Below are 25,299 nucleotides of genomic sequence, written 5' to 3' on the forward strand. Positions count from 1 at the left end.
TTTACTCGAGCGGCTCCGAATAGAATAAGTTACACAAGCACCGGCTTTCTGCACAATATGGGGACGGCTTCCTTGAAAACTAATTGGGATAAGGAAACGGTGAACGGCTGGGTGTAAAAACGACAGCACGGACATATCCCAGATACAGCCCAAACCGAACACTCGGAGACATTGTACGACCACCGGTCGACACCCACAGATGGTTTCCCTCCCCACGAGAGAAGAGTGAGCCAAAGTTGGTGAAACAGACATTATCTGCCGCCCCTACCGCCGCAGGCGCCGCTTCCTTTATCTCCCGGTTTGGTGCTTACTCGTCCGTCGTCCATTCTGGGTCGTGGGCTAAACCAGGCAATTTTTTGCTTGTTTAATGCATAACCACGCTTTTCTTTTCTCAGCTAGGAGTTCTGGAGAAAAATACTTCAAGATGGCAATTCCTATGCCCGCAGAAGTAGGTTCTAATTTATATAGTAAAAAAAAGAGAAAGTAACTGTAACGGCCTAAACAGTTACAGTTACCCAATAAAAAAAGTAACAGTGTTACAGTTACAAGTTACCAGTATTAAAGAGTAACACGTTACAGGTAAAAGTTACTGGAAAAAGTAACTAGTTACGGTAACGCATTACACTAGTTACAGCCCAAGACTGGTCGTGTACTAGTGCGAGCAAAGCACGGGCATGAGCCGGCGAAAGCAGGTTAGAGACTACGCTCCCGTCCGCCAAGTTCAATGCTGATGGGGAGATCCCATGACAACCTTGGTGACCTGCATCGTGATCTCGCAGAATTTAAACACCGTTGATAACTCCTCTGGTCGAGCGGATTACATCGAGTGCATTACGCGAAAGCAACGGCAGGAGCTCGAGCTTCTGGAATGAGCAGCTGAGCTGCATTGTACCACACTAGGATATATTGACTTGAAAGAAGAGCTGTTGTACAACTGTTGTCTCCTTTACTTCCCAAGACCTCGGCAGAGGACGAGCAGCGCATTGATGGTTTAAGGACACTTGTGCAAAGGCACCTTCAAGCCACAGACCAAAGGACAAGCACACCTTTACCTTTATTGGCCAACTGAATGACAGTCATGTCTGTTTAATTATGTCGATTCCTTTGAAAGTCTTTTTTTTATTCAAAGCTTTTATTATAGCTTTAGCTGTTATCCTTCCTCAATCTGCTTTGTTAGTGATATGTGCCTGGTTTTGTGGGTATGAATGTGGTGATCTGCTGTATCCAGAATGCAAGTCATCTGCTACTTGCGCAGGAGTTGCGGTGACATCGGGAGGACGTCAAGCTTTGATTGAAAGGGTAATGGGTAGACCTTATTGCTAGATGCCTTGAGGTCTACCCACTATTTTTTTCGATCGGCCAATAAGAGCTCGGCATTCTGACATTGTCGCAACCCTTCTGCAAGGAGCAGACAAGCTTTCGCTCCGCATTGATCGATTGGATATTTGTGCTTTTTCTTGCTGTTGCATTTTTCTGCTCTTCTCTGCTGAGCTATGTACAAGGCTAATGGGGCCTCGTCACATGAAATTAGTCCAAGAGTCGAAATGAAATTTCCATTGTTTGCCAGACCTGCTGGACATCTTTTTGGGGTTTGGTGGCCGTCGACATAATGCACAGTCAATGGTTGACCCCCTTCTTTCCTAGATTTCTTCCTGTCCAGCTTTCTCTACTAAGGCTGAAAGAATGGAGGGCTTTTGTGGGATTGCCCTGCTTTTCTTAACTCTGCGAGCGCCCGATCTCATTCGCCTTATGCCGAACGGAAATTTCGGTCCCACTAGCCTCGTAGCCTGCTCCGTGAAGAATACTTTTTTTTCATCAAAGACATTATTTTATGGGCAGAACGTTAATTGATGTATACGTGCTCAACATGACATATATCTCTCGTGTCATGCTTTTCAAAACCCAGTACCGTGCAGTGGTGCTTTGACCTTGCTCGCTGAGGTCCCTCCCCTAAAGGGATGGCGAACCAAACATTTCAGTGTCTATAATAAGCGGCGCACTATCTTTTCATGAGTCACCAGCCCCTGATGACTCATTGAATTGACGACATCATATCCCCCATTCATGCTTATTAAGCGTGAATGAAGATATGATGACGTCAATTTCGTTTTGTGTGTGACACCGGCGGCTGCTGACTCATGGAAAGATAGTGTGCTGCTTACTATAGACACTGAAATGTTTGGTTCACCGTCGGCCTTTGTCAGTTCAGAAATGTAACTTCCTCGTTTTCACGGCCGTCGAATACCGGGTCCGTCAGTAATTTCTGATCCCAAAAGGGAAGTCACCTAAACAAAACAAAATACGTTCCATCAGAAAATGACACACCACAAGATAAAGCAGTATTTTCATCGCTTGCTCCTGCATGCGGCTATGTGCGGAAAAAAAAAAAGTGACGGCCCAGTCTAAACGGGCAGAGAGGGAATTGAAGTGACTTTCGGAGTATGCCCAAGTGTATTCGGCCGTGTCACTCTGGGGGTTAACTTGCAATAGACGGCAGTTGGGGTTACGCGCGCAATCGCAGCTAAGTGCGTGTGCCGTTTTAACGTCAACCCCCCCCCACCCCTCCTCTTCGACATACAGAGCAGGAAGGGACGCAGTCGTTTGCATGGGCACTGGAGACCTTCTCTTGTGGGGACTGCGACAGCCACTTCTCTTCCCGATAATTCCTGAAGAGACCCCGGACGCAGGCCCATGTGGAGCACAGGCATCGGTGCAGCCTGTGCCCCTTCTCGGGCAACGACAAAGACCGAGTGCTCAAGCACGAGAGAATCCACAAGGGGGCGCGGCCCTTCGCCTGCGGCACCTGCGGCAAGACCTTCATGCGGCACTATGACCTGGCAGAGCACCGGAGGTTGCACACGGGAGAGCGGCTGCACGTGTGCTCCGAGTGCAGCATGAGTTTTACCAAGAGAGGCGACCTGGTCCGGCACGCCCGCACGCACACCGGTGACAAGCCGTACTCCTGCCACCTATGCGAGTACCGGACCGGCGACTCTGGGAGTGTGAAGAAACATGTGATCCAGGTGCACACGAAGGAGTTCCCCCACACGTGCGAGCACTGCGGGAAAGGGTTTGTGGCCCCGTTTGAGCTGAGGGCCCACTTGGCCAAGAAGCACCACCAAGTAAACGAGGAGTACTAGCGAGCGCGAGGAACAACCCTGTGCATGGCCGCGGGAGGGGGGAGGCGGAGTAACGTTGTTGGAAAAGGGCCCAAACGGAAAATGAAGGAGGCAGATGGGGCACATGACTCACCATTTTTGGTTCTGTCCCTGCGTCCAAAGTCGCCATGCATGCCAAAGTGGTCGGTGGGAAACAAATTAAATGCTGTGGGCAACTCAATCTCTGCAACCTCGTATGATATTTGATAAGGCCATGTGCTAAGAACTTTCATGTCCTAACGTGACAATTAAAAAAAAAATGAGCAGTGCAGCGAGTTATTTTTACTATGAACAATGACATGCTTAATCTCTGGTACTCTGCAGAAGATGGAAACATCTGCTGGATTATCTATTCTCAAATGCTAAGTTGTATCGATGCTCGTGCAAGGTCCTTTGGCGCCAGTCCGTAAATTTTTTCTGGGAGTCTAGCAAGTTTCATATACCGCTGCAATTCCATGTTTTAACGAGGTGGCTTTTGTGATGTACAACCTTGGGTGACCAACTTGAAACATTAATTGTCTAGCAATCTTATAAATAAAAAGGGGAAAGGACACAGTGGCATAAAAGCAAAATAGACTGAGTGTTGCTGGTTTGCCTGGCAGGGCTATTATAAACACTGCTTTTAAGACAGCGGAACCATTGCCTCGAGGGCACATCGCCAGACGTGCTTAAAACTGAGAAATTTCCGTTGCTTATTCTTAGGCAATCAAGAACCTCGTTTCCTCGCTCCATTGTTGTCGGACCAAGATATGCTGTTTTCTGTGTGCCAATTGTGCATTAAATGAAGGTAGAAAATACTCAATTCTGTATTTTTATCATTTTCTTTTAAAAATTACTACTACATCCTCGTGGGTCCATATCATTTTGTTGAAACAGATTTCGTGGACACACGTTTTGTACACATTTCGATGATACACGTTTTGTATACATGCTCGGCAGCAAGGTGACCACCCCCATAGCAGCTGGTGCGATATTGATGCAAGCCATGTATACAAGTTTTCCTCGCATTTTCTAGCATAGAGTAGGAGCCCAATATGTACCCGTGTACACAGTGTCTTCTCCAAAAAAAATCTTTTTCTCCATACAATTACTGAACCATGGTCAATGACGGGACAAGAACGGGAGGGAGACCTCTCGGTTGCCTCGCCTCGAGCGCTAGCTTGATATCTTCTAGAGCTCTTTGGCATCTCGTGGGCCACGAGCGTGCACACACAGCCAAAGTATGACAGGAGGAAACGAGTGCACGCTGGACGCCAGGCATCCGGAAGAGACGCTCTGCCGTTCTCACCCTGCCAGTGCCTATACTACGTTCGGCGTTAAGCCGAGACTGCAGCCAGAGCTAGAACTGCGAGCTAGCCCGCGCTCCCTTCGTTGAAATGCGTGTTTCAAGCGCATGCACGTGTTCTGGGGAAGAAAGTTTCAAAGTCGAGGTTTTTTGCTGTCACAGTTGTAGCTTCGAGGCCGTGTTGGCCTCCAATCCCCAGGTGGCAGGTTCAAACCCCGGCCAGGGTGGCCACGACTCGACAAAGGCTCGTTGCAGAAAAGGCAGCACGTAATGAGGTTTCACATGCGTGCCCAAAGATCCCCAGGTCGTCCAAATTAACCCTCGATCCTTTGCCGGGGCATGCCAGACGCCCTTCGTTGATCTGGCACTTAGAACCTCCGAATCTTATCTTTTGTGGAATGTTTTACGGGTTGTTTCCAACGAGAAAATTGGCACGAATGAGCGTCGTAAAGGAACGGCATGCTGGGAGTCTTACGCAGTCCAGTTTTTCCGCTAAATTTAACGGGGAAATTAATGTCACATGACCTAAACACCAATCCAGTGCCGGCTTCCAGCTAAACTTAGCGGAGGAAAAAATCAATGTCGCGTCACCTGATGTCACGGAAACAATACAATGATTCAGTGTCGGCCCTTAATTTAGCGAAAAAAGAAATATAATAAATGTGTGCGGTTTCTGCGGGAAAGGTTTTCTGCTCTCTGGTATTTGTCAGTATGATCAGGTTTGTCTAAAAACTTTTTTTTGTATTTTGTAACCTCGGCTGTAGTTGGGGGTTACAATTGTGCTATCGGAGCTAGATGTCTGTGCCCTTTCGACGTCACCCCCAACCACAATCCTTCTCTTCCGCATTCAGACGAAAAAGAGACGCTGCCCGTCAAGGTGGCAGCAAAGACCTTCCCGTGCTCGGACTGCGACAGCCTCTTCTCTTCCCGCCAGTACCTCGAGGACACTGGAAGAAGATGCACCAGGAGCACAAGCACCGGTCCAGCTACTGCCCTTTCTCCAGCGACAGAAGGGACAGCCTAGTCAAGCACGAAAGGACTCGCACGGGGCAGAGGCCCTTCCTCTGGGCACCTATGGCAAGGCCTTCACACTGCAGAGCCAGCTGGCCAGGCGCCAAGGCGTCCACACCGGAGAGCCGCTGCGCAAATGTGCCATCTGCGGGCAGCGGTTCACAGACTTGAGGAGGCACGGAATGACGCACACCGGGAAGCGCCCCCACATGTGTGCCGAGTGCGGCACAAGTTTCACGCAGAGAGGCAACATGATTCGGCACGCCCGTACCCATTCCGGCAACAGGGTGTGCTTGTGCCACCTGGGCGGACACAACGCTGGACACTTGAAGAAGCACGTGATTGCGATGATCTCGAAGCTAGGACCCCCCACACGTGCGAATGCTGCGGAAAAGGGTTGGAGTCCCTGTCGGCGCTGAGGGCCCACTCGGTTAAGAAGCACACCCCCGAAGATCGGGACTAGCGAGCATGAGGAACCCGAGGAGGTTCCATCGCAGACAACGCGTGCCGAAACATTCCTCTGCGCTTCTTTGACATACTTGCCAGTTTTCGTGAGGGCTGTGGTTCGAACTATGAACGGAGTGCAAGGTAGAGGTCCCATACTTAGGACTTTTTGACAGGTTGAGAGATAACGGAGCTCGTGGGAACTGCAGACGTGGATAAAGGCCGAATCGGATGTGTCTGCTGGCTGGCAGAAGGGGGGTTGCAGCGGTGGGTGTCTGTGGCCAAGAGCATTTTAGGTCGCTGTGGGTTAACAATGACTGGATAAGCCCCTTCCACAAAGCTTTTGTTCGCAGCGATCGGTGGTGTCCTCCTCTTCGGCGTTTCGTCTGCTAAATCGGATAGATTGGAGTGCTTTGTGGGACGAGCCTGGTCTTACAGTTCTTACGTTGCAACAGACAATGGTGCATCAGAAGCAAGAAATGCTGGGTTCAGTCCCTGCCCCTGCCTTTTTTGATCTACTGGGTGATTCAAGGAGCGGCCAGGCTCTTTAAATCGACCGCAAAATTCGGTTTCTTAACTTATTGCGCTACGACTTTGTGCAGCGGTGCCCACAGATGGTGCATTTTTTTTGTAAAATCTGCAAAGAGCGAACTTACCTGAGGAAAAAGTAAAGAAAGAAAAAGGCTTAGCTCCTATGGAAACGGAACGAAGCCACCAGTCTTCAAACAATACGGCGCCATTTCGCACAAGAGACAAGAGATTGCGCGAGCGGTCGCGATGCGAACTGCGGCCAACGAACGAGCATACGTCGCCGAGAGCCGGCGTCTTTAGTAGATGCTGCATGGTGCACTTTAAAGACCCTAGGCTAGCGGTTTTACGACACTGGCTAAATTTTTTGCCAGGGATTTCCCCAGGAACTGAAATTAGGGGGTTATGTCGTATCAATTGATAAACGGAAAATTAAGAATATATATATATAAATATATTCCAGATTGCTGAGAGGTGCTCGTGGCGTTCTAAGGGAAAGCAGAAAGCAAACTACTAACGTTGTGAAGAAACCGGCATGGAAAAATAAAGTGGCAAATATGCTCACGGCTTCTTTTGTCGGTGCCTGAAATCGCTAGCTGTGCATGCTAAGATACTTACGTCTTGCCCTGTTTACTGTTCTGTCCACAATTTCCGACAACTTCACTAAATGTCAGCGCGTTAAACTACACTCGCAATCGGACAGAATGTCTTACATTCTGCCCGGTTACATTTTCAGAGCCTGACAGAACTTAAATCGAGCAGTTTGTAAACTGGTCGATTTGAGTTCTCTCCGAAATGAACGCTTGGAATCGTCAAATGCGGGATCCGAAACGTTTCAAGCGGACCTCGACAGATCGGCGATATAAAAACAATCCAAAAGCTGTTTTACGATGGTTACACTCGGATCTGACTAACCGAGCTGCTTTCCGAATGATGCTTCTTGATCCGGCGAATAATGCAGGAAGGGAGCAGCAGCACGTTATAAAAGAAATGGGATTGATTTCAAAGCTCACGTTCGAAACGATGAATCAACGGACGCAAGTTTCTGAAGGACTCCGAACGTTGCCGATGGGGATTTCAAATTGATTTCCGGTACGATTTCCGGTTCCGTTTGCCCTGCCATCTGTTGAGAGCGAGAAAAGGTTCGAGAAATGTAACGATAAATGTTTAACCGAGAATTTACATGCAACAAAATGCGAAAACCGGTAATAAAAAGTTATCGTTACTAAGTTTTCCGCGGCGCAGTATCACGCTCTGTTGGTTGATCAAAAAAAGTGGCGGCAAGCGCGGGAAGTTTAGCAGACGACAGTTGAGCGTCACTTGGGAATCCCGCTCTGCGAACGCCACTCGACTGCGTCCCCACGAAAATGTCTTCCGAAGACCTGCCTCGCTTCAGTCTTATACGAAAATACTTCTCGGATGAAGAATGGAACACCATGTCATTCTACGTTAAGTCAAGGATGACCAATCTCAAGGAAAACTACGATCTCCTCATAGGAATGGGTGAGCGTTGGCAGAGCTCTCGAAAAAGCGCGTCTGCGAATTCTGGGAAAGGGATGGCTGCGAAGAATAATTAATGACATAAAACTATCCATTAGTATTCGATATGCTACATTAGGATACTAAGCCCGAACACCGGCTCCCTGGTATATTGTAGTCTGAGCATCGAGGTCCGCTGTTAAATGGAGTCACTCTGGAGTGACAACGACAAACCCTAACGGTTAATCCTCGTGAGATTAAGTCTGTGCTTATACGGAGAGCAAGTTGTCTGCTCCTTGCGCAGCAGTTGCGGCGAAGTCAGAAGAACGCTTAGCTCTGATTGGCTTTCATTGAGAGGATAGTGGGTAGACATAAGCGCCCACTATTTTCTTTCAGCCAGCCAATAAGAGCTCGGCGTTCTGGCGTCATGGCAGCCCCTGTGCAACAAGCAGACGAACTTTCGCTCCGGGTAGCTTTGAAATAATATTGATACTTTTTATTTTTATTTTAACTGGTGATTAAACAGCTCATGGCCCAAGGATAGGTATATACCAAGAAGCAACAAAATGCAAAAAAAAAAAAGCTATGACGGGAATTTAATAATATTTTGTTATTATCTGGTTTGTGTGCAATGGTGTAATGATAACAAAAATAGCAATAATAATAATATTATGCGTATGTATCTACAAAAATCTATTAAAAGTTAAAATAACTGCACGAACCTTTTCAATAACTACAGCATAAATGTTTCAGCTCGCTTAAGATCGAAAAGCCGTGCAGCACAAAGCACTGCACGGGACGGAATTTCTAGGCCCAGCCCGACCCGGCCCGGTAGAGACATGGGCCGGGCCCGATAGAATGATTAAACAAGCCCGCACACGGCCCGATCCCGACAAAGCATTTGCAGGCTTTAACCTAAAAAACTGTTTAAGGATAAAGCGCGCACTCTTTCACTGTGCCGTGGAGTCCGTACGTTTTCTTTTATCCTCTTGAAGGCTTTACAAGTGCAAGACGCCTTTTTCTTTTTGTTAACGGCGCTGTAGTGATTTTGCACTTCGCTGGTTTGTTTTAATTGAACCTAAAAGATCAATAAGGACACCTTCTGATATTAACAGTTTAGAATTAGCGGCACACGACTGCCCAAGCACGGCCCGAAATATTTTTTGTTCAAGCCCGAGCCCGGCTCCCGGGCCGGGCTCGGGCTATAGCCTGTAAGCGGCAGTGTAAGTTATACATAATGATTGAAAACCTGAGACTGTCTGTCCCTTTTTCTTTCTACTTCGAGGATTCCTCTTCGATGCTGAAGCATATTACCTACCTTTTTTTAATAAGAATAGGCAGGGGTCAAACGAATTCACAGGGCCTTTTCTTTTTAGAAATAAGGCCGAGGTCACAGTAGGCTTCATTTACAATGAGTATTAAAACAGTGTTAGAAAATGAATCATGGCGCAACATTTTATAGGGAAAAAGACTCTCACCTTCTTTCTCTTTTACACTCGGTAGTTTACTCGGTCTGGATATCTATATATATAATTTATGCAAAATTCCGGCAAATACCAGCCCATCTGCTAACATCATGAATAACGTGTGATATATCATAAACTGAAGAAAGAGCCATTCACAAATATTATGAAGACCTGCATTTGTGCATTAACAGTGACACTGCTCTTTGGCGGCGTTGGAATCAGGGTAATGTTAAACTTTGCCGCTCTTTTGTTAGACGGGAACTACATTGACTGCCGTATCTATTCAAATATAGACCGACAGATTCTTAAAATGAGGGGTCGACCGAGATTTCAGACCATAAAAAGGTAGACCTGTAATGGTACCGAACATAAGTTCAGAGCCTGTCGCGCTAAGCCAGGCGCTCCCCCGTGTCAGCCGCTGCTCCTAGCACTCCGGTGCAAAGCGGTGAAGCTCCACGCACACCCAGGTGAGAGGCGCTGAAGGTTGACGCGAGCTGCGCGAGTGCCGTGGTGCACTGGAACCAAAGCACGGAGCCACGTGTTACATTTGATAATGAAAGGGGCGACGCAAGGATTTCTGTACCGTTTAGAACAAATACCTGACGTTAATGACCTATGAGACGCTTTCTATTTTCACCCCATGCAATTGAAGTCGCAGAAAAAAAAAGTTAAAAGAAACACGAGCAGCGTTCACCTATGCAACTCGCAGCCAGAAGAAGCGGCCACGTGATCTGGAGCCGATTATATGCCGCTAGTGTTGATCACAGCCACGCGCTGGGGTTGGCTAAGCACAGGACACGCACTGAGTTCCAGACGTTGTTGTGGTTCGTCTATTGTCGTCATTGCAGCGATTGAACACGGGGCACTACCCGAACGATTGTCGATTTAGCTGTTAAATATCACGAGCCCAAATCGAGTGCTCACATCATGCTGGAGTCCAATTTATGGGCAGCATTAAAATGTCACCACTGGGGGTACTGCGACACCTCGGGTGCGTCATCACGTTTTCCGAAGGAGATATTGAAAGAAAACGTTCACCTTTGTCCTTGAAATTACACCGCAACAAAGGAGTTTCTTGGTCATTCGTTGCGTGTGAGTATACAACTGTGACCCACTAGTGCCAGTAAGCTCGTGTAAAGTGAAAATTGTTCTAAGCGAATATCGCTGTACGGCCCCTTCAAGTGGTCTAGCCAGGAGTGCAGGAACCTGGTTCTGGCTTATCCCAGGAGCCGCCATCGCGAATGTTTTCTCGCGACTTTTACCTCTTGACATTGCCGACATCGTCTGAAAGTTTAGACGCTATCGACGATCAACCGTCCAGCGCACTAACCGGCCAGCAAAGTTGACGAGCAATCTTTATACAAACGGTATTTGTTTTATATTTCGTTTCGCCTTAAAGCTGACGCTACGAACCAATAGGCCCAATCAAACAGAATAAGAGCACGACATCGTGGCATTCGTCTGTACGTGTTCTTTCATGGGCAATACCAATAAAGTGCAGTGAATGGTAAGCAACATAATAAAACCGGAGACACGGAAACATGAAGGACACACACAACACCGTCCTGCCTAATATTCACCAGCTCGCCTCTTCCCCTAACTCTTGCAATGAATGTCCCATGACTAGCGCTTTTAGTATGTGTGGTTGTATGTGATAGAGTTTTCGAACTCTGCTTTGATTCAAGATGAAACGCAATATCCGGTGAGTAGAGGCGCTGTAAAATACACATACGGGGATATTTTTGTTTTTTTAATGCTTATTAGATTTGTTAGAAAGAAGCCGTGAAAACTACACTTATGCGGTTTGTGGAGGTGAGTTACACGGCAAGGAGTGCATACTCTAATCGTAACAATCATTTGACCAAATAAGTAATATTTGTTCACAACCTTTTATTTATGTGAACTAGAGATATGATTTCAGTTAGAAACTTGCTGAGCGTCATCGAAAACCACTAATTCAGTGATTTTTAGAAATACCTTGAGCGGGTGATAAGCGCACTTGTGCCCTAAAGCTACCACATGGTGTAGCAGAAGCAATGCTACCTACGCGATAACAAGTTCGCGCAATTTTTCCGTCTCTTATCACAAAGCCCCAGCCTTGTACCTGCTGCACATGCGGTAACTTTAGAGCACTACTGCGCTTCTCACACGTTCAAGGTCTTTCTACACATTACTGATTTAGTGATTTTGATTGACGATCAATAAGTTTCTAATTGGAACCATATGTCTATTTTCACCAATGAAAAAGTCATCAAACACATTTTGCTCAATCAGCCGACTAATCGTTTCGATTAGTCTCCTACACCATGTCCCCGTATAACTCACCTGCGCCAATCGCATAAATGTGGTATTCACGTTTTGTTTTCTTTTTTCTTAGGGAAAAATGTCATTGTGGCGCAAATGTAGCAGACTTCCTCTCATCGCCCAATTTGGCCCAAATGGCGCAGAATTCCTTTACTGAAGATGTATTTGTATCAAATGTCTGGGCTCCATGAAACTGGCAACAAAGGATTGCCGAGTTCAGTCGCTGCCTTAGATTCCCCTTGCACTCGAAGAGACGATGGCAATGTGATGAACTTGAATGAGGTTCTTCCATAGGCTGCACTCCACCGGTGCCCGACTTCATCAAGCCGAAGCCCTCATCAAGACCTGGATCGGCAGGGAGGAAGCGTAAGTTCGAAAAACGGGAAATGTCAGGCAGAATGAGAAGTCCAGAACGGGTCGAAAAACACACACAACAAACGGCTGTATCCGAAAAGAAAAAAAAACACAAAAAGAAAAGGCAGGCAATTTTTTGGATATATACACATTTGAAACATCCACGAAAAAAATATTGCAACATGCTCGTCGCTTTGAAGTCTCGACTTGTCATTTTTCTTGGTTACAAAAAGGGTTCCGTGTTTTCGGAGTTTATTCTAGAACCCGGATCGTTTTTTTTTTTTTTTTTCGGAATTCATCTTTTTTTTTTTTTTTTTGCCATAAAATTGCGGTTTTTCGAAATTTGCGTTTTCCATATCTCTAATTCTCTGAAATTCGAAATTCGATATTGCTGTACTCCCAATTTTCTCAAATTCGACATTAAAAAAAGGTAATATCCGGACAACAATGTACGCACAATTTATAAAAACTCGACCGCATCGAACGCTATTTCTTAAACTTAGATATCCTTAGTGCTCTTTACGTTGAGACTACTAGCTGTCCCACGACAAAACCTGCTACCAAGTGTTGCCTGAAGAAATGTTTAAAGTCAGAAAACTCTCGGACGTGGTCGGAAGCATAGAAACTTCACTTGACATCTTCTCCTCCTATAGAATATAGAGATTCATAGCTTTACTGTTATTGTCCTGAACGAACCCTGACGAGATGAAAGGTAAACCACCTTTGGTCAGCACTCCGACATTTAAAAGAAAACTGAAATGGCCTCGGGACCACTTACCCTGTACTCCCTCCTACCAAGATTTTTTTTTAAATACCATCCTTTTTTCTATTTCTATTTTTTTCTATTTTTTTTATTTGTCCTCAGGATCCTACATAATAAATTTTCGGATAAATCCGTATCAACAAAAATTCTACCGGCTAGTGTTTTTTTTTTTTTTTTTTTTTTCCCCATTTTTCCGGATATATCTGAAAACACCGAACCTTATATTTATAACTAATAAATGAGATACGCGGATGAACAATATACAAGTCATAAGAAATATAAAAAAAGAAAAAAAGGGGAGCAAACGCATCTTTTCTCTCTCTTTTCTTAAACGAGTTCCACGTATCTCGCTTCTCTTTTTTAAACGCCGAAGATTTCAGCGTTATCCGCATAATCAGACGAAATGTGTTCGATTCGGCTTACAGAGGCCTCGACCACTGCCGCCGCAGGATCATCCGGGAAGGAGAACAGGCCCCCCAAGGTTGGTATCATGACGTCACCGAATGGAGGCCAATGCAGGGCAGGGGTATCGAACGGAAGGGCTGCCTTAGCGTTCGGCCGAAGCTGTGCCACGTTCGCCTCATTTCGATGACGCGGAAACTTTAGTCTTACGGCCTCGCGCCACGGCGGCTCCGTGCGATGTAGTTTAATGTCCGCTTTGGCGACACGTTTTCTGTATCAGTCAGTTGGGTGAATGGGTGGAAGATTGTGGCTTCAAACCTTCTCATCGAGGGGCGGATGCTAAGCCACCTAGACAAAGCTTTTATTTCAACAATAAACTCACGACCACGGTGCCACAAGAGCGGAGCAAAAACGGGACGGACAAATGAAAGCTTCAGCTTTGTGTTGTCCGTCCCGCTTTTCCCCCGCTTATGGGTTAACGTGTCAGTATTCAATTAGCTGGCCTCCAGACCTCCTTAAGTTTCAATTATCCAATGTCGCATATAACAAAAAAACAAACAAAAAGAAACAGTGAGGCTACACTTTTAAACCGCATACTTCCACATTCTGAAGTAATGGAGCGTGGTAACGAAGCCCATATCGCTTCGCTACATGCATTTAGCATTCGGTCATAGGTGCACTGCACTGATCGAGCAAAATCCTCGACTATGACGTCAGTCGACGTCATGCCCGACGTCACGTGCTCCGCCCTTTCAGAGCGCCGTGGCGGGAGCAGCGACGCCCCTGCAGCGAGGAAGTTCCCGCCTGGCTTCGAGGCCCTGCGTGAAGCCACTCTCCGCTGCGCAGGGGAAGCGGGAGGAGGAATACGGTACGGGGACCCGTTTAGTGCCTGACGCGGGAGTATTCACTATGAATATCGTCACCGTTATTGTCATCGCATCTTGGTTAATGACGGGAAGTGCCAATTTCCCTGGATGTTGAGTTAGTACCATTACAAAGCTTGGCGAAACCATACTGACGAGGGGTAACAAGCTGAACGTCAGGGAATAGCGCTGTGTGTATTTTTAGGCAGCGTAAAGTTAGTCGGCCCCAATGTGGAACTTGTATGTCCGCTGTAGGTGACAAATTTAGCCAGTGCAATAGCATTGCTCGCTCGGGATCTTTGACGCGTGCATCGGGCCTTAGTGATACACGACCGTGCACGCAGGAGCGATGCTCATCCAGATCGAAACGGGCAGGGGTGGGCATATAAACCCAGAATCCACGGGTTATGCGGCGTGCACGAATTATTGTTCGATGCGCAAGCTTGTTTGGGGCAAGCGTCATATCGGAATTCAGAAATTCGGGAGGGGGAGGGGGAGGCGGACCGCCCCGAGTGCCGCTGACCCTAGTCACGCCACTGGACCTAAGGCATCAGGGCATCGGATGAACGGTTCATTTGGTAAGGGGTGACTTTTCTTCGTCCGGTGACGTGCGCAGATCCCGGAGAGGGCACCTCGAGCCAGACGCGGTACCCGAAGCGCAGCCGCAAGTCCGTCAACTACGCCGAGTGCGAAGTTCCCTCCGAGGACGAGTTCTTCTGTGAGTGTCCACAAGTCCGAAGTACTCGGACAGAGACTTGACCCCTTTCCTTGATGAATCCCCATGCTAACTTCAAAAGCTTAATTAGTTATAATGGGGCTACAGAAGTGGGTTGCTCTCTGTTGTCCGTTGTGCAGACTGCCTGGAGTGCGGCGAAGACCGGCACGGCGACTGTCCCGTCCACGGACCCCTCGAGTTCGTCAAGGACACACCGGTGAGGAATTTACACGACTTCGTCGGTGTCTGGCGCGCATCGAGGAGGCATTGTGAGCTTTTGAAATGGCAGGAAAGCGGGGAAGCTCCGAAAAAACGGAGGGAGCAATCTGTGTTGGGACAAGACTGACTTCATGGCGTGATCGAGTTTTCGCTTTTGGGTCAAGGCGTTACCTGTGTCCGTGTGTAACCTCCCTCGAATTCCGCGTGCTACGCGGGAAAGTATACACGCGGTCTTCGATTGCTCCAGCACCTGACTGGACATCCAATGATAAGAATCTGCGAACTCTGGTGTACTACTATTAAGTCATTATCCAGACTGTACATCGAAGACAATACACTTCAAGAATCGAGGGTCTCTATTTTGTTGATTAACTTGGAGGATATCCAGAAAACCGTAGATGGAAACCATAAGAAAGTTAAATTATCTGCAACCATAATAAAGTAACCCGTACTAAAAGTGGCATTCCCGCCCGCAGGTCTCTTAGTGTTACCGTAGCTGGATTTGTCAGAAAGTATCCAATTCTCGACTGTCCTATAAAGATCACGGGTTTGGAATCACAGCAGAAATGCTTAGTTTTAGAGCGCAGCTCTTAGGGGCCCGTTTCCGGTTTGAGCGGCGTCGCCGTCGCCGTCGCCGTCACCGTCGGCGTAACCGCGCGGTGCATCATGGGAAATGTCCCATAATGCACCGCGCAGGCCCCCCACCGGGGTCACGTGACCTCGGGGGGGTGGCACGTGACCCCCGAGGTCACGTGACCCCGGTGCATCATGGGAAATGTCCCATAATGCACCGCGCGAGCCCCCCACCGGGTCACGTGACCTCGTGGGGGGCACGTGACCCCCAGGTCACGTGACCCCCCGATGTCACGTGACTCCCCTGAGGTCACGTGACCCCTCCTCGAGGTCACGTGACCCCCGCCGATGTCGCGTGACCCCCCGATTACGTCATCGTCACTGATGACGTCACCGGCATCCACATCGTCATCATCACTGATGACGTCATCATCAATGATGACGTCACCGGCATCCACATCGTCATCATCACTGATGACGTCACCGGCATCCACATCGTCATCCTCATCATCACTGATGACGTCACCGGCATCCGCATCGTCATCGTCATCATCACTGATGACGTTACCGACATCCGCATCGTCATCGTCATCATCACTGATGACGTCATCAGCGACGTCACTGATGACGTCACCGACATTCGCATCGTCATCATCACTGATGAAGTCATCAGTGACGTCACTAATGATGTCATCGGTACCCGCATCGTCATCGTCACTGATGACGTCATCAGTGACGTCAGTGATGACATCATCGGCATTGGGGGTCATGCGACCCCCAAGGTCACTGACCCCTCCTGGTTAGTTTTACCCCCCCCCCCCCCCCCCCCCAGCACCCTTCCCTCCTCCTCCTCAAGAGCTGCGCTCTAATTCGGCGTTACAGGGAGTTGTAAGCGGCTTTCACTTTTTTGTTTGTTTTTAGTACACATTTATGCCAGACTAACAAAAACAACTGAAACCGAAGTTTTATCGCACCGTTTGAAAATAAATAAAAGTACAAACAAGTACACGTTCGTTTTTGTCATACTGGCTGACAAAGTCCTTGCAGTACGTCAGCTCTCTTTATATATTAGTTGTGACGTCATATCCATCCCCTCTGATTAATTCAGGCTCCCCCGGGGGACCCCCAGCGCGCGAACAAGACCCTGCCCGAGGGTCTGACGCTGGCCCGGTCCTGCATCAAGGGGGCCGGGAAGGGGGTCTTCACCCTCAGGCCCCTCCCGGCCAGGCTGTGCTACGGGCCCTACGAAGGCGTGCGCTTCACCGGCTCCGGCGGGGGCAACGGGTACACCTGGAAGGTGCAGTGCTCCCTGTGGGCTGCGTGAGCATGCGTGAACTTGAAGGTTCCGAACCTGAAAGTGAGGATAGAATTGTCGGGGTACACACTAGAATATCATTGTCCCATGTGGGTGTAGCTGGACTCAGGGGTAACATCCTAAGGGTGTTACAGGAACAAGTTAAGAGCGCTAGGAAACACGCTAATACTTTGTGCTCTGGCGGTGCGGCATCGTAAAGATACTTTTTTACTAGCAACAATGTACAAGCAGCACGCATCACCTTCAGGTTGCACTCGCATAGATAGCACAAAACGTCGACAATGCAGAGACACCCATTCGCAGATGAGCGCATAAGTAAACACGGAAATTGCAAGTATTTTTTTTTTTTTTTGTTCTCGTCAATACTTCAGTCATCGCATAAAAACTCAAAGTTCAAGAAATGTATCCCTAAGTAAAAGTATCGATACAGGCAATAATGATCTGATTTAGTAGCCAAAACAATCTCCTTGAAATGTTTGAGGCGGGTGTAAAAGTGGTGCGTCACCGCGTGCACTTGCCCGGATCCAGGTGCGTGGCCGGGGCGGCTACCTGGTGGACGCCCGGCCCCTGTCGGAGTCCAACTGGATGCGCTACGTCAACTGCGCCCCCAGCGAGAACAGCCAGAACCTCGTGGCCTTCCAGCACAGGGGAGGCGTCTACTACCAGACAAGGGCCAAGATAGCGCCGGGGACCGAGCTGCTCGTCTGGTACGGGGACGAGTTTGGCGCCGAGCTAGGACTCGTCGAAGCCAAGGACGGAGCCCAGAAGAAGCGTGAGTGGGGGACATCGGATGGCAAGGATACGCTGAGTTTCGAAGTTTGTCATTGCAATAAAAATAGGCTGGAGTGCACTGTTAATTGTGGAACCACAATGCACAAAAATAAAAAAAATAATTTTGGATTCGCTGAGTTTCGAAGTTTGTCATTGCAATAAAAATAGGCTGGAGTGCACTGTTAATTGTGGAACCACAATGCACAAAAATAAAAAAAATAATTTTGGATTTGAAGGTACGGTACTCTCCTGAGATATAGTCCACCTAAAATAGATAGAAAATTGTGCGAAAATGAGGAGTGGTCAACCTGTCGGTGTGCAGTCAAGAAAAGTTGAAAACAAAAATGCTATTTTTATATAATGTGTCTATCAAACATGTTATCGTGGCGAGGGGGCAATGAAACAAAGATAACTGTACTTTCCAGTCAAAAATGTTCGCTTATATATCCTGCCCTATCTAACCGGGCACATTTACGCCAAGGGCATCATTGATCCGAACGCTACGATTATTAAGCGTGGGATATCTTTCGGTGTTTTAAAGGGGGCTTTGGGGGGTTGCAACGATTTCCGGACTTCGGTCAAACACTTGTGGAAGTTGCCCTCTGACAATCCTAAAGTAAAGAACAGAAAACCAATTTCGACAGCGTGTCCTAATTGCTGTGTAGAAAAAAAAAAAAAAAAAAAAAGATAAGTATTGGCATTTTTGGTGCCCCTGTGCTCTCTCGGAGGACGCTTCCTCTCTCTCTCTCTCTCTGCTGACATTAGTGGGCATTTTGCTGCAGCTTAGAGCCGAGTGAGGTCATGTAATCTTTTCGCTGTAGTTCCTTCGGCTGCCACTCGTTGCTGCAGGTGGGGGGAACAGCTTGACTTTTGCTTTGTGATCATGCAGCGGAATAGCGACATTTTTTAATGAAGGAGGTGTTTTCTGTGACCTCCGGGACATGATGAACAACGTGAAAATTACGAGATGCATATTCTTTTAATCTTAAAATCGTTGAACCCCCCCCCCCCCCCCCCCCCCCTTAAAAGAAAATAACAAATCCATCCGAAAATGGTGGGCGGGTCACCTTTCGGGGGAGGGGTATCTCGGAATTTATCCGTAATGTCGCCCCTTAACTCTCTGCCCCCCTTGCCTTGCTCGTCCATGTGCAGACCAAGAAAAGGCACCGTCCCTCGAGGGGCCAGTGCAAACCTTCGCCTGTGGGGACTGCGACAGCGTCTTCGCTTCCCTCGAGCACCTCCAGGGACATCGGAAGAGGATGCACGGGAGGAGAGGGGGCAGGCACCGATGCGGTCACTGTCCCTACTCCAGCGATAAGAAAACAGACCTAGTCAAGCACGAGCGCACCCACACGGGAGAGAGGCCCTTCGAGTGCGGCACCTGCGGCAAGGCTTTCACGAGGCAAGGCCACTTGACCACGCACCAGAGGGTGCACACGGGCGAGCGGCCTCACGAGTGCGCCGAGTGCGGGCAGAAGTTCGCCCGGCTGGCAGACTTGAGGACGCACGAGAGGACGCACAGCGGAGAGCGGCCCCACGTCTGCCCAGAGTGTGGGAGAGGATTCGTTGAGAGAGGTCACCTCGCAAGCCACAGGCGAACCCACACCGGCGAGAAGCCCTATGCCTGCCACCTGTGCTCCTACAGGGCCTCTGATTTAAGCAACATGAAGAGGCACGTGATTCGGGCGCACTCAAAAGAGTATCCCCACAAGTGCGGGGACTGCGGCAGAGGGTTCCTGCTCCCATGCGAACTCAGAAGCCACATGAGGAGGCAGCACTCCTGCGACGACCAGGAGCGGTAGATGGACTCCGTGATGGGGGAGGGGGGAGGGGCACCGGCTCCTAACGACACTGGGGAAACCCGAAGACAAGGGTGACACCGGCGAGTTTTTCTTTTACTTTTTAATAAATACATTGTACATAGAAATGGCATCGGCTTACTGTTCCCCACGAGCGTGTCGTCTAAAAGGGACACTTTGCCCAACCGTGGGTGTAAGGGTCGACGAAGGCTCTGCGGTGGGCCGTTAGCACGAGAGGGACTTGGCTGGTCTACGAAAGCGTTGGCGAACAGTTCCCGCGTTGGTGGGCGACTTGAAGAGACGGGCGTATACTTTGCGACGTGAGGTTCAAAACGCGTGTATTCACCCGAGAGAACCGGAACGTGCGTTTCGGGCCGGGAGGACTATCGGAGAGTTCGGTGGTTGGATGGGCAACGTTAGACCACGTCTGGCGGAATGATCGTCGACGCTGTCCACATCGGGGTCGGCTGTCTGACTCGGCTCGCGAGTTATAAGGAAGATTTTGCTCGCGTTCGAACCCGCCTGACGTTTGGCCGTGAGACGTGCAGTGATGGAAATGCTGCGTCATTCGCGGAAGATTGCTGCATGAAGTGAAGCCTGCTGCATCTTGCGCCAAAATGCCATTTTTGTTAAGAATTGCGCCAAACCTGCCCCGAGACAGGCTTAAAACAAATATATATATATATATATATATATATAATATATATATATATTGGTCGACCGTAATATTCAGAGAAGTAGAAGGAAAGAAATATTGTACAAATACGAACTTCACAGCGTCTCTACTCACAGTATAGTTTGTTCCGTCTTAGATCAGAATAAATCCGAAGACTCGAACACATATAACCACAGACACGCATGCTTACAGCACAAGTCACGCGACATTGATTGGTCTAGCCGATGAAAGAACACGTACAAGAAGATGACGAATGCCAGGATGTCGCGCTTCGAGGCTGCCAATCAACCGGGCAGATGCGCTGACGCTGGGCATCAAGCGAGGAGAGATACGCGTCCCATGTGCTTAGTTCATCGCAAGCGTAGCTCTTCATTTTATAGCATTTCTTCATCTCAAGAACTGCCTGGAAACGAGCTGGCGAAGGAAACACAGGCCTCCTTTAGGGCGAACGAAGGTGAGAGCGCAGTTACATTGGTCAGGTGACATTGTAAACAGACGGCAAGGTCCTTTTAAAGGTCACATTATTTGTTCTAGTGAGTATTTAACTCGGGTTCAGTTTCTACGTAGGAATATTTAAATAGAAAACTTCTATCTTAAAGAAATCTTTCTTTGCAGTACGTCACATCGGCAGCGACAGAGTTGCCAACCAAAAGTCGTTTCTCTAAACATGCTAGCTTCATTATAACATAAATTGTGTAGCACTGATACAAAACACGACGTTAAGGATAAAGGCTACGCGCCTTGTACTATCAAAGTCTTTGACGCACTGTACAGTGAGTTGCCTAAGAATGCCTTGCCAGGGCCGTGTCACAGCCTGGCATGGCTAGCAGCCATAAACAGGGAATCCGGGGTATCATTGGTCGCCACACAATGAACCCGAAGCCCGCCATCCGCGACCGGCGCAGAGAAGAAAGCGCACGGCGTGTCCACGGGAAGATGGAAGAAGACCCTCGCTGCCCCTCCAGTCTTCCTATCCAAATGGTGAAGGAAAAACTTCGATGGTGAACAAATCAATAGGTCGTAGAAAAACCGTGGTACTAAGTAAAACGTCTAAATGTTTAACTTCTGATGTGACTTAACCGGCGTGAAGCCAGCCTCAAAATTAGCCCATCAAAATCTGAACAAGTGCACTTGATTTCGTCGGAGGTATTAAAGAGGCACGGACAGGTCAAAATTATATTATTATTATTATCTTATTATCTGAAACGATTGAGAACGATGCGTGGATATTATCCTCCATATTCGAAACTAGTGAACGCAGTATTTGTGAAGTAGAGAAACTTTTCCAAACGCGGAATTTGAAGTTCCCGCGCGATCCGCGCCTGTGCAGTGACCTCAAAGACTGAGTCGTCCTGCAACTCGAGTTTCTCTCGCGCCTTCGTGCCTGCCCGACAGCGACGGCGCCAGGCTTTTCATAGTGAGGGGGCAGTGGGGGGGCGCGCGGCATTTTTCGGGAGGCATGGGCTTTCGATCCGACTAAAAGGACAAATATCCATGGACGATGACTTGGCGCTTCAGGAGTTTTTAATTGAAATCAGCTCAGTTTATTTCATTATTTTACAACCTACCTACAACTCTGGTTAATGTAGCATTTCACGTGTAAAATATTCAGGCATGTTTACGTTCCGCAATACTAAATAAGCACGCTCACGCTCGTCGTGACTCATCATCTGCTCTTTAGGCAGTCCCCTGCACCGCGGAAAACCGGAGCACGTCATCGATCATGTAGATGTAGTGACAATTTCTCTCTTCTTTGCTGAATACGCCTGGCAGAGGTACACGGCGACTGATTTAGCCACGCCACTTTTCCTCATCTGCTAGAAGGAAGCCGATGATGTTTGGGACATCTTGCGTGCTGCACTGTTGGAGTGGCGTCGTAGTTCGCCTTCCTTTTGAAGAGCTTTCTTCCAGTTTCGATAGTCCTCTATCAAAATACAGCACTTCGATTGTCCCCCCCCCCCCCCCCCCCCCCCCCCAAATTCACAAACACTTTCAGCTGTCCTCCAACCTCCTGAAATAGTCCCTCGAAGGGACTCCGTGCCCCAGGGTCACTAATGAGGGGAGCATGGCAGTTCTTGAACCCCAAGGCTCCTTTCTTGAGCACACACAGTCGCCGTCACCAAAGTTGCTTCAAGGACCCCATAGAGGCTTGAAATAAGCAGGATGACCTAGACACATCAAAGCCGCCCCTTGGGAACTCGCCAGTCGGCCCGAGCGTCTCAGGACTTTGGGAGATTTCCTCGGTCAGAACATGAACAGTGCCCCTGAGTTCCTTTGTCTGGCAGGTACGAAGCGACGGCGCAGTGCAGATGGGATCCCAAGTCTCTTCGAGTAATCACTTGGGTGAAGCTACTTTCAGGAAGTCTTTTATGGTTGGCGACAGAGGAAGTGAGTGGTAGACGACGCTCCTTAGCTTCGGCAAGCCATACCGATATTCATGCATCGTTCTTCACGGGGTACGTAAAGAAATTAAAGTGGACGGCACGAAAAAGTTCAAAACATCCGGTATAAGGCCTCTTTAGGCTGGCTATCCTTCAAGCCAATGCCTTTTCCATGGAACGAGTAAATTAGGAAAATGACGAGCTATGTAGCGTATGCGGGTCTGCGCGCGAAAATTAGGGTGAGGGGGGGGGGGGGGGTGTGAAGGCTGGCATATTTTTGGGGTGGCAAGACAAATTTTAGGGGAGTCGCCCGCCACCCCTCGCCTCCCTTTGGCGCCGTCCCTGCTGCCCGAAGTGTCGTATTCGCCCGCGTCTTCGACTGCTTTCCTCCGTGTGCCGCCTATCTCTGTGAGCAGACGACGCTTCGCTTTCCAGTTTGAAGTTCTTTGAGGGCCCTTTCAGCGAATTCTTTGAAACGGTGTGAGGCCTAAGAAAACGCGCAGTGGGCTTTTGTGAGCTACGCGAGAGTCCATGTCGCGTCGGTTATGCGTGAAATGCTGCCCCTGCGGAGTCACAACCGAAACTACGGTACAGAAACACCAAACCCAGTTGTTTTGACCGTTTGACGATTTCCTTTTCGAAGTCTGATAGGCCGCTAGGAACCTGAACAAGAGAACATTGTTCGATTCCCCGACTCGCCAATCATCCTCAGTGCTACATGTGCCAAGCGCTGCGGCGCCGCCAAGTTTATCGAGGGAGGATAAAAAGCCAGGAGGCGACATAACTCCGGGCTCCGATTTTCGATATTTCAGAAAGAAAGGCCATAGTGCGTTGGCAATTGCGTTAAACAACATGTTCTACGAATGCCGTTCTTAAATATTACAAAATGTCGTTTACAATGTTTCTAAATTTAATATTTTTTGACGTCACGAATAAAAAGAAGCGAGGAAATGAGAAGAGGGAGAGAGATAAAAGGTAGATAAAAAGAAAAAAAAAGAAAAAAGGCGCACGCGCGTGAATATTTTTTTTTCTGGCGTTGTGGTATTTCTTTGCGTGTCTATGACTACACATTGCATCGTTTTAGTTGAAAAAAAATCTACATTTGAGGTGGCAGTGTTCCTTTAGTCTGTTCACCGAGGTATGTACTTCACGTGACCCGGAACACTCGATCGCACGCAGCGGAAAGGCCTCAAATTTAAATTTACAAGAGTTATCCTTTTTTATTTTTTCCGCCACCCTCTAAGCCAAAGCGAGACGATTTAAAAATCATTAATTTCAAACTACGTATCTAAGAGATAGCGAAGACCACGGGGGCAACGTGGCGATCAGAGAAGATCGTCGGCAAAGGCCAACGATGCACCCTTCCGATCACCGAGCCGGACACCGAAGTTCTCAACGACCCCTGCTAACAACTGGTGTATAGCTGTAATACAGGTATACACCAGTAACACTAATACAAAAGCAGTAATACTTCTCTTACTAGCACTAAATGTTGCCAAAAGGTTACTCCAATGTCATGAATGTAATAAAACGCGGGGACATGTCCGGGTACGTTATAGAGCCATTTGAAGAATAACGTAAAAGAAACGTTTTTCGTGTGACATTGTCTCAATGTTGCTGAATGTTGTGTAAAGTTATATTACATAGACAAATGTCTCAGAAGCGTTGAATAAAAAATATTTGAGCAACATTTATAAATAGCCTCTTGGCAACAATTTCGCCACAATATTGAATCAATGTTTTGTAGGGAATGTTTGCCTAATGTGACGAAACGTGATACATTGTCGCATCACGCCGGAATTGGTGAAGGATACACAAAGTACTATTTATAATCGCGGGAATAACAGAACTAAGTATAATTCAGTGTTGATCCTTACGAAAACATATTTATTTTTATACAAGCAAGGAGAAGGCTCTAATGTTTATAGTGAAAAGCATATTTCAAGTGTGTGCTAAATTTTTTCTAAACGGATTGCAGAAAACTACACAACAAAGGTACTTTCAAGAGGTTCATAACCTAATTGAATTTGCATTCAAACGTGAATTTCGCCATATCTTTTGCAATCTGCACCGGCAATATCAAACGTTTCACAATCAAATAATATGAAGTACCGAAAGTGTGAAAAGGCAGACTGTTTCTCATTTCCTCGCATTTTTTTTTTAGTCATGACGTCAAAAATTATTAAATTTAGAAACTTTGTAAACGACATTTTGTAATATTTAAGAACGGCATTGGTAGAACATGTGGTTTGACGCAATTGCAAACGCACTATGGCCTTTCTTTCTGAAATATCGAAAATCCGAGTCCGAAGTTATGCGGCCTCCTGGCTTTTTATCCTCCCTCGATAAACTTGGCGGCGCCGCAGCGCTTGGCACATGTAGCACTGAGGATCATTGGCGAGTCGGGGAATCGAACAAAGTTCTCTTGTTCAGGTTCCTAGCGACCTATCAGACTTCGATAAGGAAATCGTCAAACGGTCAAAACAACTGGGTTTGGTGTTTTTGTACCGCAGTTTCTGTTGTGACTCCGCCGGGGCTGCCTTTCACGCAGAACCGACGCGAAATAGACCCTCGCGTCGCTTACAAAAGTCCAAGGCGCGTTTTCTTCGACCTCACACTGTTTCAAAGAATTTGAGATCGCTGAAAGGGTCCTCAAAGAACTTCAGAGTGGAAAGTGAAGCGTCGTCTGCTCACAGAGATAGGCGGCACACGGGGGAAAGCAGTCCATTGCGAGACGAGGGCGAACACGACACTTCGGGCAGGTATGAAGGTGCAAGAGAAACTCGAGTTGCA

General features: G+C 47.9%; 2 protein-coding genes and 1 pseudogene across 6 annotated transcripts in view; all 3 read left to right on the plus strand.

Annotated features, from left to right (window-relative positions):
- Nucleotides 1–2,555: 2,555 nt before the first annotated feature.
- Nucleotides 2,556–3,167, plus strand: LOC115311051 (gastrula zinc finger protein XlCGF49.1; the record flags this gene model as incomplete). The annotated part of the gene is given in 1 exon segment (XM_029969638.4): nucleotides 2,556–3,167. A coding segment is annotated over 1 exon segment (585 nt), but the record flags the coding sequence as incomplete, so codon positions are not given.
- A 119-nt stretch (nucleotides 3,168–3,286) lies between these two features.
- On the plus strand, nucleotides 3,287–6,056 carry LOC115311077 (annotated as a pseudogene).
- Nucleotides 6,057–7,674: 1,618 nt separating this feature from the next.
- The window catches only part of LOC115311043 (histone-lysine N-methyltransferase PRDM9-like), a 45,944-nt gene continuing 28,319 nt past the window's right edge, over nucleotides 7,675–25,299 (plus strand). The window contains exons 1-9 of one of the 5 annotated variants that reach the window (XM_042293465.1): nucleotides 7,683–7,929; nucleotides 11,970–12,041; nucleotides 13,218–13,273; nucleotides 13,951–14,062; nucleotides 14,674–14,775; nucleotides 14,913–14,989; nucleotides 16,673–16,861; nucleotides 17,408–17,651; nucleotides 18,803–19,524. In XM_042293465.1, coding sequence (XP_042149399.1) covers nucleotides 7,794–7,929; nucleotides 11,970–12,041; nucleotides 13,218–13,273; nucleotides 13,951–14,062; nucleotides 14,674–14,775; nucleotides 14,913–14,989; nucleotides 16,673–16,861; nucleotides 17,408–17,651; nucleotides 18,803–19,452 — 1,638 coding nt within the window. In that variant the 5' untranslated portion in view covers nucleotides 7,683–7,793 and the 3' untranslated portion in view covers nucleotides 19,453–19,524. Of the gene's footprint in view, nucleotides 7,930–11,969; nucleotides 12,042–13,217; nucleotides 13,274–13,950; nucleotides 14,063–14,673; nucleotides 14,776–14,912; nucleotides 14,990–16,672; nucleotides 16,862–17,407; nucleotides 17,652–18,802; nucleotides 19,526–25,299 lie in introns of those variants that run through there. The other 4 variants (XM_042293466.1, XM_040221982.2, XM_040221979.3 and 1 more) reach the window with 4 other exon arrangements.

Source organism: Ixodes scapularis, unplaced genomic scaffold, assembly GCF_016920785.2.
Source record: "Ixodes scapularis isolate PalLabHiFi unplaced genomic scaffold, ASM1692078v2 PGA_scaffold4__175_contigs__length_147842914, whole genome shotgun sequence".
NCBI lineage: Eukaryota > Metazoa > Arthropoda > Arachnida > Ixodida > Ixodidae > Ixodes > Ixodes scapularis.